Source organism: Anas acuta, chromosome Z, assembly GCF_963932015.1.
Source record: "Anas acuta chromosome Z, bAnaAcu1.1, whole genome shotgun sequence".
NCBI lineage: Eukaryota > Metazoa > Chordata > Aves > Anseriformes > Anatidae > Anas > Anas acuta.
Window position 1 is genome coordinate 19,550,623 of NC_089017.1, and position 15,698 is coordinate 19,566,320.

General features: G+C 37.7%; 1 protein-coding gene across 2 annotated transcripts in view; it reads left to right on the forward strand.

The window, feature by feature from the left end:
- HOMER1 (homer scaffold protein 1) overlaps nt 1-15,698 on the forward strand; it is an 87,621-nt gene that overhangs the window by 14,716 nt on the left and 57,207 nt on the right. For both annotated transcript variants that reach the window (XM_068667661.1, XM_068667660.1), the window contains exons 2-3: nt 7,077-7,233; nt 14,337-14,468. In XM_068667661.1, the coding sequence (XP_068523762.1) occupies nt 7,077-7,233; nt 14,337-14,468 (289 nt within the window). The remainder of the gene's footprint in view (nt 1-7,076; nt 7,234-14,336; nt 14,469-15,698) is intronic.

Here is a 15,698-nt window from a genome sequence, read left to right on the forward strand (position 1 = left end):
TGTGTCACCGTTGTGCAATGCAGTTTGACTAAGAAGGGAGTCCAGCAATGCTTTTGCTTATTTATGTACTCCTTAATATTAGAAGCTGTTTCATCATTTCAGGAGGAGGTTTGCTATTATCTTTTAAAGTTATTTGACATCTAAGGAATTTTAAAAATCTGAATTTTTGAATAATTATTTAGAATTTTCTGTCTGATTTGTAATTTCAAAGAATTGTAATTATTTCACAGCATGCTATATTTCGTACCATCTTTCAGACTTCCTTGTTCATATGTTAGAGTGAATGAGGAGAAGAAAGAGCATGGGAGTTAGCACAGACTGTGCAGCATAGGCACAGAGAGAGGGGACAGAATGCGACAGGAGTCCACAGGCTTGGTTTTGGACCTTTCCTGCCTAAAAACAGGCAATACTCTGCATCAGAATGTCTACTGTAGATTTTTTTAAATGTGTATTGCAAACACAGGCTATAACTTTTGCTTGGAAAAGCAAACAGTGTTAGAACTGGCCAGAGCTGGTTAAGCTAGCAGCCCTTGCAGCTGTCTTGTCCCATATCAGCAAAACCTTGCTTTTTGTTCACCTGTGACAGAAGGTGAATTTCATAAAATGAAAATATGAGCAGATAACTAAATCATTTGCTTCTGACTTCCCGTGTCTTATGTCTGTTAAGTACTGCACAGTATCTGACTTCAAGCTGAAGCACTTCAGTTGGTCGAAACTTCAGATCCTTGAAATTCTCACAATGTGGCGATGTTTCTGGCCCAGGTAAAGGTATTGTTTCCTTAACCTTTTAGGTTTAATGAAATGTTCTAGCCCATTTTTCTCCCCTCAACTCCTGACAAATTGCTGCTATTACTTGTGATGATATGCTGGCTCAGAAGTGGTCAAAGATCCAATACTGAAAGCTGATCGTTAAATGGGAACAAAACAGTTTAGAAAATAGCTTGAAGGCACTGCTCTCTGCAGAATTATGTAGTCATAAAGCATATTGTATAAAGTAAGTCACTGAATGCTACAAGTAAATAGGCATATATCGTATTAACTTATGTCAGAATACTGAAAAATAAGCTTTTAAGAGCAACTTCCTAAACTTTGACTGTGAGTAAGCCTGGCTTAAACCCAAAACCTAACAGCAAAAGCAAGTTTAAGAATGCAAGTGTAAAACTAGATAAATAACTGGTGGCATGGAAGATTTTGATCTGTTTGCTAAATTGTAACTTTTTTCTTACTATTTCAAACTCATTTTATGATAAAGTTCTTACTACATGCATAAAATATAGAAAGCAAAATCCTGGGACTTACTCATTTCACAAGTATACTGAGTATGTTTCAAGTACTTTATAATCTTCATTCTTATTTCAAGATGTCAATTGTCACAGTCGTTTTCTGTCCGGAAAAAGATTTTATTTTAGAGCAGTTTCCCATACAACAATAAGCCAATGTTATGTGATACTATCCCCATAAGCTACTGCACACAGTATTTATCAGACTTCAGGAATTCACACAGCATTTTTAAAATTATGGAAAATTCTGTATTTTTCTCTTGCTCTACTGTGTTTACAGAGCCTGTTGATACAGACTCATGAGAAACCATTGGTCATGTTTGGATGCCATAGTTGACAAATTAGTTTTGACTGTAGCTGCACTGTTAATCTCTTTTCTTACTTCTTTTCAGGGATCCCTCATGAAGCTGCTTAGAGAAACAAAAGCTTGCTGCAGTTTTACGAACAAGCCAGGGAGTTTTTTTTTTAAGACTGTAGTAGGGCATTGGGAGAAAGCTGTAGTTTTGGTATGCTGTCATTTTGAAAAAGCAGAGAAGTCTTTGTCTTAACCTAAATCTGAGGATAACCAGCAAACGTGTGAGATTTCTTGTAGAAGATTCACACTTTCTGATACAAAGAGAAATTGGCATGGATGACAGGTAGTACAGTGGCCCAGAGCTTAGTGCAGAATTACTGCCTGTGAAGCTGTGTGTAATGCCTACCAAGAGAGCTTGCAGTGCTCAGGACTGCCAGAGCATGTGTGCAAGCTGCCACATGGCATAGTCTTCTGTATGCATCACTGCAATGTGCTGAAGGCGGTACACTTTTTGTCCAAGCTTTGTTGTGGGTAGGAAACTTGGTGCGTGGCTGTACCCCTCCACTTCTGAGCACAGGGATGTTGTCCTATTTTATTTGAATATTTGTAGCGTCGTCTCCCTCAGAACCTCTGAAACAAATCTGAGGGGTGAGATCCTGCTTTATGGGTAACTTGCAGATGTGTTGAAAAGGAACTCCAGGCATTTATTGTTGGATTCATCTTGAATAAAGTCTTGTATATGAACTCCATGTTACTCAAAAACAGTCTTGATAAATATGGTTCTCTAATGTGCGTTAAGTTTTCAAGATCCATATTTGGGAAAACAGAAATGGTTCAGATGATGGACGTAACCATTCATTCTCATGGACTTTCTGTTACTTGGGTATTTTAAAGCTATCTTAGCTGAGCTGAGTAGAAGGACCCCATCATAATGGACCTGTTCGTTCTTTCCTTTTGGTCTTACTGCTTTTTTTTTTTTTCTCTAGTCCTTCATCTCTGTTCTTGTGTCTCTAAAGGGCAATCCCTGACTACCTCCCATGTAGTGTGGCACCCCTACTACTAAAGCACTGGCAATTTAGCTCAGTATGAGGTAGAGGGAGGTTTTTTGTTTGTCTTTTTGTTTGTTTTATACACACTGGAAGGGAAGGCAGCTAGGACATCAGCTAATGCTGTAGAAGTTCACACCTATTTTTTCAGTGGCCTTATAGTTTTTAGAGTAGTTAAAACAGAATCCCAAGATTGAGAAGATGTAGATACTTCAGCAGTGAAAATAACTTGGAAGTTATGTTCATTCAACTGTTAGGACACAGGTTTGTCTCCTAAACCTGACTAAGGACAGGGCACATACCAACGAATCGATTTGTGTATCAGTGACAGGAAAAAAAAGAAAGGTGTGATGCTACCTCTTTAAGTGGTGCTTATCATCCTTCTTTAGTCCTCACATTGCCAGTTAAGTCCAGGAGCACTTACCACTTGCTGCTTTTCAGTCTGTTTGACTATTGTAATGTTGCAGTGTAAGCAAATTAACAGTAGCATAGTGGCTTATAATGTTTTTGCCATGCCTGAGCGAACATTTCTAATAGTTGATCTGTGTTACTATGACAGTTTGCTAGTCTGTTTTCTTATTAGGATATTTCTGGAAAAATGAATGACTTCTCATTGTAATTAGTGATGAGTTCTTGCCTTAGTTCTTGTTAGTGCCTTTATTAAGTACTAAATACCTCATGGTCATGAAAGAACGATATGAGAACGCTGAAAGAAAGAGAGGGAAGAGTAAGAAAGTTACAGTTTCCACAGAATTATTTTTACTTAAAGTTGTTTTTTCTCTTGTAGCTTTTATTGGCAAAGGTACATTTATATGTGTTTATGCACACTGTGCGTGTCTGAGCTCTTAGCAAGAGAAAAAGGAAGGTGTTCTCCTGTTTAATACAACTAGTAGTACTTCAGCTGAGTTAATTTAAACTTCCATACTGGGTGAGCATCATGTCCTGCGAGGATAATGGAATAACAAAAAGTCTCAGAGTAAAGATTGGTTAGCTGAAGTTGTAAATATTGTATATTTTACATACTACCTTATGTTTACATCTGAATGTTTTAGCAAATCTAAAATTGCTGTATCGTGTGTTGCCAAATGAAAGTACAGGTGATGTAATTGTACTGCAGCTTTGGAGGTCAATAGCGGCAAATTAGTGACTGATTCTATAACACTCTTTATCCTGTAGACGCAAGGTAACTCACATTTGTGTGAAGAAATAATCAGTATAAATGTTCGTCATCAAGTTATCCACATATCTATGATTTAGGTTCAGTTCTTTTTTTGTCTTTTTAGTTAATGTGGTTAGGGCCATTATTTTCTCTTTCCAGTGTCAGCCTTCATCCAAATAATTCTGGATGGCTTCTAAGACTTTTTTTTAATGGTTTCAGTGTTAAAGAACTGGTTGCATTATGGTAATATGCATTACATTGCATTTGGGTATGCTCAGCTGGGAAATAAATGGAAGATATTTTCATCTAATATTGAAAATGAGAACAAAATTTTAAATATGAGGAAGTAATTATAGACATTCAAAGGAGCTATAAGAATTAGTTTAAAGATTATGCAAAACAAAACGGCTATAAAAGTCACTTTTGCATAACTTTTCTGTTTGTGCAAGGGACTGGGGCCAGGAAAACAGACAGCCAACCTCAGATAACTGGGTGGTATAGGAGAACGTTGATGATGCTGAGTGTATGAAGGACTAGCAAATGCATTGATATCCCTTGGCTGTATACCTTCTTCTTTACCTCTCACTGAAACAATACTGTCTTTGGTTTGTTCCATATTCCTCCTATAGTTCTTTGAACACCCAGTGTAGGAGAACACGTTCTGGCAGATGGGCTTCAAGAAACCTTAACTTCACAGCGGAAGAATACAAGTCTGCTACTGAAAGCAGCTGGCCCTGAGTGCTGTCACTGCCAAGAATTAGAAATCTTACTAAGAGTTCACATGTACTTGTTTATAATGAGGCCAGATTGAAACCCTTTGACTGTGATTACCCCATGTCCTAATTTCTTCTTTTGCTTTTATTTTTGGCAGAAAAATGTATTAAGAGTTTGCCTCTTACTTAAAGGGAGATGATGGCAGGGACAAAAGACATGTTTATTCATGTCCTAGAAATGGGAGAAAGCAAAATAAATAAATAAATAAACCTACAGTTATACCCAACTTCAAATTTCAGTAGTTCATGTCTTTGGGAGTAGATGGAAACATTCCCTGAAGTATACAGAAATCTATTTATCAATTAAGTGGAGTTAAATTCAAAGTAACAACCATCTTAGTAATACTAAAATATTTATAGATTTCTGTGCAATACTGCCTAGAATCAAAGAACAATTTCTAGTGGAAAGGACCTTAAAGATAACCCAGTTCCAACCCCTTTGCAATGGTCAGGGATGTGTCTCACTAGATCAGGTTGCTCAAAGCCCCATCCAATCTGGCCTTGAGCACTTCCAGATGGGGTATCCACAGCTTCTCCATACAACCTGTTCCAGTGCTTCATCACCCTCTGAGTGAAGAATTTCTTCCTTATATCTAACTTAAATCTTGCCTCTTTTAGTTTAAAATCACTACTCCTTGTCCTATCACTACAGGCCCTTGTCAAAATTCTGTCTTTCTTACAATACTCCTTTAATTATGAAAAGACAACAATGAGGTCTGCCTGTAGCCTTCATTTCTCCAGTCTGAACAACCCCAACTCCCCTCAACCTGTCCTCACAGGACAGGTGCTCCAGCCCTCTGATCATCTTTGTGACCCTTCTGTGGACCCACTCCAACAGCTCCGTGTCCGTCTTGTGCTGGGGACCCCAGACCTGGATGCAGGACTCCAGGTGGGGTTTCATGAGAGCAAAGCAGAGGGGCAGAGTGATTTCCCTTTACCCTGCTGGCCATGCTGCTTTTGATGTTCCTCAGTATATGGTTGGCTTTCTGGGCTGCAAGCTCATGTGGCTGGCCGATGTTGAGCTCTTCCTTTGCTGTCGTTCTCAGGTTCCTCCCCATGTGGTTGCTTTCCATCCATTTATCCTCTGGTCTGTACTCATTTTTGGGATTGCCCTGATCAAAGTTGTGGGCCTTCATGATTTGGTAAACTCTGTGAGGTTCATCTGGGCCCACTTCTCAAGCCTGTCCAGGTCACTCTGGATGGTATCCTTTCCTTCTGTCATGTCAACTGCACTGTTCAGCTTGGTGTTGCCTGAAAACTTACAGAGGACGTGCTCAATCCCACTGTTTTGTGTCATTGGTAGTGGATTATATTAAATAGTACTGGTCATAAGATGGACCCATGAGAGACATGACTTGTTGCTGATTTCCACGTGGACACTGAGCTGTTGACCACAGTGGTCTGGCTGCAGCCATTCAGCCAGTTCCTTATCCACCGAGTAGTGCTGCCTTCAAATCTTCAATTTAAAGAGAAGGATTTCATGGGTGACCATGTCAAAGGCCTTGCAGAAGTCTGGGTAGATGACTTTGGTTGGTCTTCCCTTGTCAACTGACTTATCTGACTGCCAGGACTTTTCAAATATGCTGGAGAGAGGCATGGTAACTCTAATAGTCACCTCCCTCAGGACTCTGAGATGCATGTCATCAGACCCCCTAGGCTTGTGCCTGTTCAATTTCATCAGGTGGTCAAGAGGTAGTCTTCCTTTTCTGGCTAATGTGCCCATAGAATCCCTTCTTAGGATTCTCTGCATCCCTTGCCATGTTCAACTCCAGCTGTGCCTTGGCTTTCTTTATCTCTTCCTTACCAGCCTGGGCAGCATCCCGATGGTACTCCTAGGCCACATATCTTGATAGTGATCATGAAGAAAAGTATGTTTAACGTTTGAAAGTAACTTTTCAGTTACATAATTTTATTTGCTAAACAGTTAACTTTGAACAATGTTTGTTACACATACTTAGTGTTTCTGTGAAAACATTGAGGTGTAAAGTTTTTAAAGAGTGAGGGTTTCAGAAAAATTATAATGTTCCTGATCCTAGTTAATGTCAGTTTTAGAGCAATCACCTTGAATTAGTCATTTCAGTTTCAGATTATGGCCATAAGATGTATTTGAAAAACCAGAGTATTAAAAGACTTGAGAAGATAAGCACTCAGTTTCACACTTTCTGCAGTGTGCAGTGAAATGAGATGAAGTTTTACACGTGTATCAGTGGCAGCTTAGTGGGATAGGTGGAAGGTGATAGGAGGGGAAGGAAGTGGATGGGACAGGGCCGAATGTATGTTTAGAGGTGTCTTTATCTGACTGTACAGCTAGGTGTCCATTTTCCCTGCAGAAGGCTTACATTTTGCTTGTGTATGTATGTTAATGCTCTTTATTTGCTGTTTGCAGCAACAAAAAAAGTTATTGGGGAAAAATACTGAGCAAAGTGAAACACAAATATCTCAGTCGGCACAACTGTTAGATAATGTTATTGCATATAAGTTACTTCCCTATCAAATTAATGACTTTTACTTTCTGTTCTTCAGGGAACAACCCATCTTCAGCACCCGAGCTCATGTCTTCCAGATTGACCCAAACACTAAGAAGAACTGGGTTCCCACCAGCAAGCATGCTGTTACTGTGTCCTACTTCTATGACAGCACAAGAAATGTCTACAGGATAATCAGTTTGGATGGCTCCAAGGTAGATTTTATTTTGGAGAACTTGCATGCTGATTGATTTTTGTAATTTTCTAGTCTGACATCCTTCATGTATCTTCCTAGATAATTCTAGCATTAGTGATGTGCTAAAATTGTTATATTGTTTCACTAGATGTTTTCAGTGTTCACTGAAAAAGTGTTTTACTTGTGTTCGTATTTATTTTGATAAAGCTGTTGCTGAAGTTAACGATGACCTGCTACTTAGTTAATATTGAGCTGTCTAAAAAAAACATTCCCCATGAGGTGTAGTAAAAAGCACAGGGTGTTACAATAAGCTCTTTCTATTTCGCTGTCAATATCATTGGCTTCAGCATTATGAAAGAGATCTGTTCAGTGCCTGTAATCTCTCAGTAGATACTTCTTTGTTACCTAGTCTTCAATTTTTAGAAGTATAGAATGTGACTTTCCATAGTAAGCTTTTATAAAAACTCATTTGGGTTGGCCTTTAGGTGGGGGTTATCTTTTTTTTTTTAAGTTAGGAAAAATAATGTGTTGAGCTGCTGTTGTAAAAAATATTAATGTAATAATTTAGAGGACTTGGGGAAAAAGCTTGACTGTTGCATAGGTTCTACCCAAGTGGGTATAAGAAGAGTAGCTTTACAAGCATTATGTCAGAAGCTTCAGCAATAAGATCACTAGATATACAAAGTGTAATGGAAAGCTGTAATTCTTTCAAGGTACATCACTTACAGCTTCTGGGGATGTGTCAATTCATGATGGTTGGAACTAAAACACTGGTAAAGCATAGTAGTATTCACAGAGATTTCTTGGCTATTTGTTGAAAGCTGAACAGCATTACTCTGCATTTTTAAGAATATCTAGAGTATTTCTATTTTAGTTGAGGAAAGAATTTCTATCATACAGAAGTTTGTAGGAGTTTTTTGTCAAAGATCACTTATGAATACCTCTTTTGGTGACTGAGACTGCCATAAAAGTTTAGCAAAATGTCTCAGAGTTTAATTCATACTTTTTCTTCCTTTCCCAGCCTTCTTTCCAATGATTTATTCATTCTGTCAGATAATTAAAATACCTTTTGTGTGACCATTTAGAAAATACTTTTGGACTGGGGCTAGATGCTGTATGAAATGGAGGCTGCTAGTTGTAATCTGAAGCGCCTAAGCTGATCTGCACAGTTTACAAAACCCTTCTGATATCCACTGGAGTCCCTTTGCCTTTGTCTAAAGCCACACTTCTTGCAACATGACTGCTGAGTTTTTGTTTACTTGCTCTTTTTCTACTGCAGCATTTCCTTTATATGTACAGTACTATTGGCAAAGTGTATTGATAATGCGGTCTGTCACTTAATTTACTCTCTGATCGCTGCATTGTTAATAATGTTTTCATCCTAAGTGTTATGTATCTGACTAAAATCGAGGATCACAATCATGATTCAGACCCATTGTTTTAGCTATCACAACACTGCTCGGAAACATACACAGATGAATAGCAGGGGCACCTGTGGAAGAACTTTTAAGAGGTTTGCAGCACAATTCCCAGTGATTTTTTTAATTTCTAATTATGGTCTTATATTTTTAATATGTGTATATCTGTGCATATAAAATGTATGTATGAAGAGCTAAATATAAGTATAAAGCATTCGTGATTGTGATATATAGCATACATGTAGTTGTATGGCAGTAACACTACAAGTTTCTGAGCCTATAATGCCTTATATTGTCGGTCACACAAGTGTGAAACTGGCAAAGGATTAAGAAAATGTAAATAAATTCTCCATCTTTGATTTTTGAATTGAAATTGTATAAAGATTTTTTTCTTAATTTACATTGAAAATGTCTCAAACTTACATGTTGTCAGCTGCCAGAAACACTTGTCAAACTATGTTGGTTTTGCAGCGCTCATCCCTCAAGGGGATTAAATAGATTATCCAACATTATTTTCTTGGAAGACATAGTACTGTCGAGGTTTATAGCACCTTATGGGTTTGTATGTTGGAGAGAATGAAGTACATGTGGTTGCTCAGCTCCAGTGGGTTAGGTGCTGAGCAGTTATTCAACAAGTGATAGCAACTGAAACGCATGTCCATCTAGACTGTAGAAAGGAAAGTTTGCAAGAGAAAGATACTTGATTTGAGTGATAATCCTACTTCTGCCATCCCTGTCTCTTTCTGCTCTTTAGGTCCTTCCTCTTCCCTTAGGGTAACTGAAAGAGCATTAGCAAAACTTCACCCTCTGCAAAACCCTCTGCAGCTCTTAAGGAGCATAAGCATTTTTAAGAATATCTAGAGTTATATCTCAGACTGCTTATCCTGCCAGAAGCTGGATGTTTCAAATCAGAGTGCGGAGATACCTTCTCTGAGAGCTATTTTCCATACCTGTTTTTAATTGAGTTTGTTTTTCTGAATTAGTAATTGGGACGATTCTTTGATTGTATTCTCAGAGTACCTTGAAACAAGGAAGTTTTGGTGCTGCTTTGAAGGGAAAAAATACATGAGGCACATGATTTCTTTATTTTTTCTCAGTTTCAGTAGGTTTGCTGGATAAAACTTAACTTCTGTACTGACTGACAGAACATGATTAAATATTTCTGCTTGAAAACATGATGTTTGTAAGACGTGATCTTTACTCACCTCTGAGAAATTCTACCATACATCTCAGATATCCACTTGAATTTGCTTGTGGAGATCCTTGGTGTGTTTTGTGAGAGGATTTTTTTTCCTTATTCCATATCAATTGCTATGTGAGCCAGATTCAACTGAGATAGGTCCTACAGAAACAAGTTCTATTTATTTTTTTCACAGATGCAGTAAATAAATGTATCATATAAACTGGGTGAAGCAGCAGCCAAGCATAACTCACCCAAACAACTTTATTCCTTCTCAAAATGGTGTGAAATCAGTCATTTTTAGCTTGTAAATTAATGCTTATGTAAAACAAAGCATAGCTGGGCAAATAATTGGGTTAATGCTTCCTGTGGATGCTAGTATTTAGGTAGACTTAACTGTTCCTTTATGAGTCCTTTGAGGAGTAATTCCACAGGATGTTTTATTATTCAGTCCACAAAGTTATGCACTTTTAAAGCCTGTTCACTGATGTCCTGCTTCTGTGTAATCTTGTTTTCTGAAGATACTGTCTTAAAATACCTCATACAAGAAATAATGCATCTCCCTCTGACTTGCCTCTGGTAAGCACTCTAGTACCATAGTGTTCAGTAAACAGGCCATGTTTTATAGTCGCATTCAGTATCTGGATCTCTGACACTGATGTCAGGGATATCCTGATGCAAGTAATCTGATAGAATTTAAGGCTGATTTGTGTGACCTCAAGTAAATGCCTTTTATGCAACCTTTTCCTCATACAATCAAAGAATCAAGAAGAAGCCTGAAAAATGAAATCTCTTATGCAACACAACATGACAACATCGAGAAGCTGTTGCTAAGGCTTTCAGATCTCATTAATTATATAGTCACTTCATATCTTCCTGTGTCTTAGTGTTTTTTTTTGTTTTTTTTTTTTTTCTCCTAGGTTGTAGAAGGATGCCTCCATTATTTCTCCAGTAACAATGCAGAGATTATTCCCATAACCCCTCTGTCTTTTCCATTCAGTCTCTTGCAGTCACTAAGAAAGGAAAATGAGTGGTTCCTACAGAACTAGTTAACATTGTGATACTGTTTTCACAGATGCAAAATTAGAAAAAATACAGTAATTTGTGCTAATCTAAAACAAAAGATGACTCTGGAAAATAGTAGTCCATAGATTCTATAAGCTATGCATGTAATATTTCTGAGTCAAGTTGGCCTTCAGTGTTATTGCAATAAGTGATCTTTACATTTTAGAGACTTTAAAATAAGCTAAAGTCAGATTAAATTGATAATCTCTCTAATGATAAATTCAGGTTTAACGTAAGACCTATTAGCCTAGGTCTTCAGTGATGGTTTTGAAGAACTTCAAAGGTGCTTTGTGTTTTAACTATTATTGGCATCATCTTTAGCACAAGATAAAATCATACTTGACTGCCGCCGCTGCTGCTGTTTTTCTTGCAGGTGTTGGGTTTGCTGTCAGTAAAATGAACAGCTTAGTTAGACACATGCCCTATTTTCTCATAGCTAAACTCATTTGAAAGGAAAACATGAAAGCTATTTTGTTATTCCAACCAAATCTAAAGATAACAAAATCAGTTTTCTTCAAAAGCTAAATGTCTGCCTGTCAGATTGACTCTGTTCTGTTTTAAGATATCCTTGTACATTTAGACTAACAACATTCTTAAAAGATTGATGAAATATTTGACATTTGTTATATTGGTGACTGTACAGTGAAATCTCATGGCATAGAGGAGAGCAGTTACAAACAGTACCTATTTAAGTAGACAAGACAGGTTTGATTATAAATGATAATTTAAAAATTGAGTTTTTTTTAAGCTGAAGGTTTGAGGGAGTCAAATCTAGTATTTCCAGAAGTGGCTAACAAAAGCTGTATCAGTAGAATGCTCTAGCATGCACACTTCAGGCGTAATTCATTTAGCATGAGAGATTGAGCACAGCAATGCTTTTAATTCAGAAAGAACTGAAAGCCTTGATTTTCTTTTAAATTTGGTGTTTCTAATGAAAGGATTTGTCTTTATATCAGTGGGATCTGAGTGTAATCTTCCCAGCGATAAACTTGCTATCTGCAGACTAATGCTGTCTGCTGGAGTGGAGCGTCCTTATTTTTCTCTGTTGGAAGACAAAGGGCAGAATAACAGCAACTCCTTCTCAGTGCAGTTATTTTTTCTGAAGTTTTTCTTCCTACCAAAAGGAAGGAGGCAAGTTAGGTAACCCAACCTAGATGCAGACTGCTGTCAGAACCAATATCACATCCTGGTCTATGCACCCTGTTCCTGGATTTTCTTCTGTGTAGCCAACCCTGTGGTCAGCTGAAGCAGTGAGCAGCATCAGCTGAAAACTGGTTGGTTCTTCCAAGGTTTTCCATTAGGTTAGTTTGCAGTCACTATATCAGATTCCAGTCCTCAGGCTTTCAACCTGCCTGTTGCTTGCAGGTTCTTGTGAGTTTACTCACGTTGCTCTTCTCCACCACTTCATCTGATAATCCGCATATATGCTTGGAAGCTCTTTGTAGGCTTTGCTAGCACTTCAGCTGATAATTTTTCAGGGTTGGCCTGTAGAATTCAGACAAAATTTGATGTGGATTGTGGCTGTTCACCTGGGTCCAATTTTCAAGCTTGTCCAGGTCCCTTTGGATTTTATCCGTTCTTCTTGTTGTATGGACTGCAACACTCAGCTTGGTGTTGCCTGAAAACTTGCTGAGGATGTACTTGATCCCACTGTAAGTGTCATTGGTGAAGACAGTAAACAGCACATGTGCCAAGACAGATTCCTGAGAGACATGACTTGTCACTGATTTCCACGTGGACATTGAGCTGTTGACCACAATTGTCTGGCTGTAACCATCCAGCCAGTTCCTTATCCACCGAGTAGTGCTGCCTTCAAGCCTTTCTTTCTTCAATTTAAAGAGAAGGATTTCACGGGTGACCATGTCAAAGGCCTTGCAGAAGTCTGGGTAGATGACTTTGGTTGGTCTTCCCTTGTCAACTGCTGTAGTCACTCCATCCCAGAAGGCCACCACATTGGTTGGGCACAATTTACCCTTGGTGAAGCTGTGCTGGATGTCTTGGAGCAGCTCCTTGTCCTGCGTGTGCCTGAACATTGCTTCCAGGAGGCTCTGTTCCATGTTCTTTCCAGGCACAGAGGTGAGGCAGACTAGTCATTACTACCGCAGCTCTTCCTTCTACCTGTTTTAAATACAGGAGTGATATTTCCCTTTTTCCAGTCACTGGGACTTATCTGACTGTCAGGACTTTTCAAATGTGCTGGAGAGAGGCAGTTCCCTTAGGACCCTGCGATACATGTCATCAAGCCCCATAGACTTGTACCTGGTCTGCTTCATCAGGTGGTTTCGAACCTGCTTTTTGCTAACATAAAGAAAGATTTTCTTCTATATTGTTTTCTGCTCACAGTATATATAATTTTCCATGAAGTTTTAAGGATGTTCTTTATAAAAAAAAATTTCTCTCATGTCATTATCAAAAAGCACATGCTGACCTATGCTTTTATGAAAAGGGATGTTATTTGTTTCACAAATATAGTTGAAACTTTTGATAGTGCCAGATGCATAGAAAGCATACGTCCATTTCACTTTAATATGCATGTCTTTGGCTTTATGACTAGTCTTTCTTATTTACATTGGTTATAAACTGTGGTAACTGTCAGTACTTTAGTTAAATTGAACTCATTGGTGTCATTATAAGACTATCCAGGCATACTTTCAAGTCAACTGTTCAAATAGTTCCATATAACAGATTTCAAATGTTAGACAAAGTTTATTGTGATGGAAATACTGTTGAAATCGATGGTTAAACTTCAGCTGGCTTTAGTGGAAACAGCATATCATCTAAAAGTTGTATTTTTCTTTACACGAGAATAAATTTTATGTTGGAACATGTGTGTGTCTTCCATCCTGTACATAAGAACGAGAGGAGAAAAATATGAAGTAGTAGCTCTTCTTCTGTAGTTGTATGACCCTGTCATGGTTAGCCATGTTTGTGTGTGTGTGTGCAGAGAAGAAACAGGTTCTTACCATACAAAAGCTTAAAAAGAAATTGTGCTTCTTGATTAACTGCATGTTTACTGGTGAGAGTTGTATTTGCAATAGTGGGGATTACAACAGATGAACTTCAGAGGCCTTACCTTAGGGAACAAGGACACACACCAGTGAGACAAAACAAAAAAAGAAAACAAAAACTTTGCTAGTTCTTTTCTTCAGATCGCCTTAGCCTATGTGGATGCTTTAATGGGCTCTTTTTAGACTTATTAAATCACTACTTGTAGTTGCAAACAAGTACCCCCCCAGCTTTTGCTCGTCTTTTTCAGAAAGTATGCCAATATGTTTTCATAGTTTTAGCTGTGATTGAATTAGAAGACAGTTCCCTAGTTGCTAGTTTGTTTCATTCAATGTACACAGAAAATTGACTACAGTGTTGGTAGTTTCAGTTACAAGTAGTCTTCAAAAAAAAAAAAACCAACTGAAGCAAACAAAAGAAAAACACTTTTTTTAAACTTTTACTTTTTTTCAGGCAATAATAAATAGCACTATCACCCCCAACATGACATTTACTAAAACATCCCAGAAGTTTGGCCAATGGGCAGACAGCAGAGCGAATACAGTCTATGGCTTGGGATTTTCATCTGAGCATCATCTGTCAAAAGTAAGTGTGACCAATGGAAACTATTTGGCCAATCAAACAGCTTAAAAATATTTGTTTCCTTCTCGTTGTATCTTGACTAACTGTTGTTATTTACAAATAATTTACAAAATCTGTATCTGTGCTTATAATGTAAAAGACAAGACGGGTCATGATGGCAATATGTTTTTAACACTTTGATACCTGTGAATTTTTTAACTGATTGAGAAAAGGAAGGAGATTAAAGCTATCACACTGTATGCTGTCTGTGACTTCTATTAGTTAGATTTCTCAATTTTAAAGTTTTTCTTCTGTTACAGTTTTTCATGACAGAGTTTAAAAGAGTAGACATTTTAGTGTTTCTTCTATATTGAGATAGTCCAGGAAAAAAAAGTTGTTGATAATCTTCAGATGCACTTTTGTCTTTGAAGCCACATTTGTCTTTTCTGCTATGTAGTGCATCTTGTTGCCAATATTTCAACATCTGTAGGCTTAAGGTAAAGCTAGTGGGAAAACTATTCCATGTAAAATAAAAATACAGTTTCTTGTTGGAATACAAATTTCTTGTTGAAATATTTAGTAAAGAAGCTGAGCCCGATATATGGCTTTTCTTTATCTGGTCTAGTTATGCAGGAGAGTAGTCAGCCTTAATCCAAGGAAAGCAGTAACCCCCTTTGAGTTTTTCTCAAAGTGGTGGTATAGTTCCTGTGAGCGCTAATTCTACAATACCTCTTGCTATTGATACCTACTTTAGTAGGTAAGTCCATGAACATGTACAACATCATCTTTCTCTAGATAAGGACTTTCCATTTAAGAACATATAAGAAGAAATAAGAAGAAAGTTTTACCAAAATATACCAAAGATCTGGAAACCCAAATGCAATAAAAAGGAGTGGTAGTACATGTTCAAGTAAGGAATAGCGGTTGGCTTGTTTCAAAAACAATAACAACAAAAATCAACCACACACACACACACACACACAAAAACAACAGACCTGCCCACTTTAGAAAATAGTTGTCGCTTTCCAAGGGGTAAGCATGGGCCTGCTAAAAAAAAAAAAATCATTAAAAAGAAAACCAGTACATCTCCTTTGTTTGGACAACCTGATATGCTTATAGGGTTTCTTCATTTCACAATCAGAGAGCTTTCATTACTATGAAGAACCACAAATCCACAAAATTTTGAGTGATATTAATGTATTAATGCTGTATATATGCGTGTGCATTTGTGTATATTATTACCTCAGTGAACTT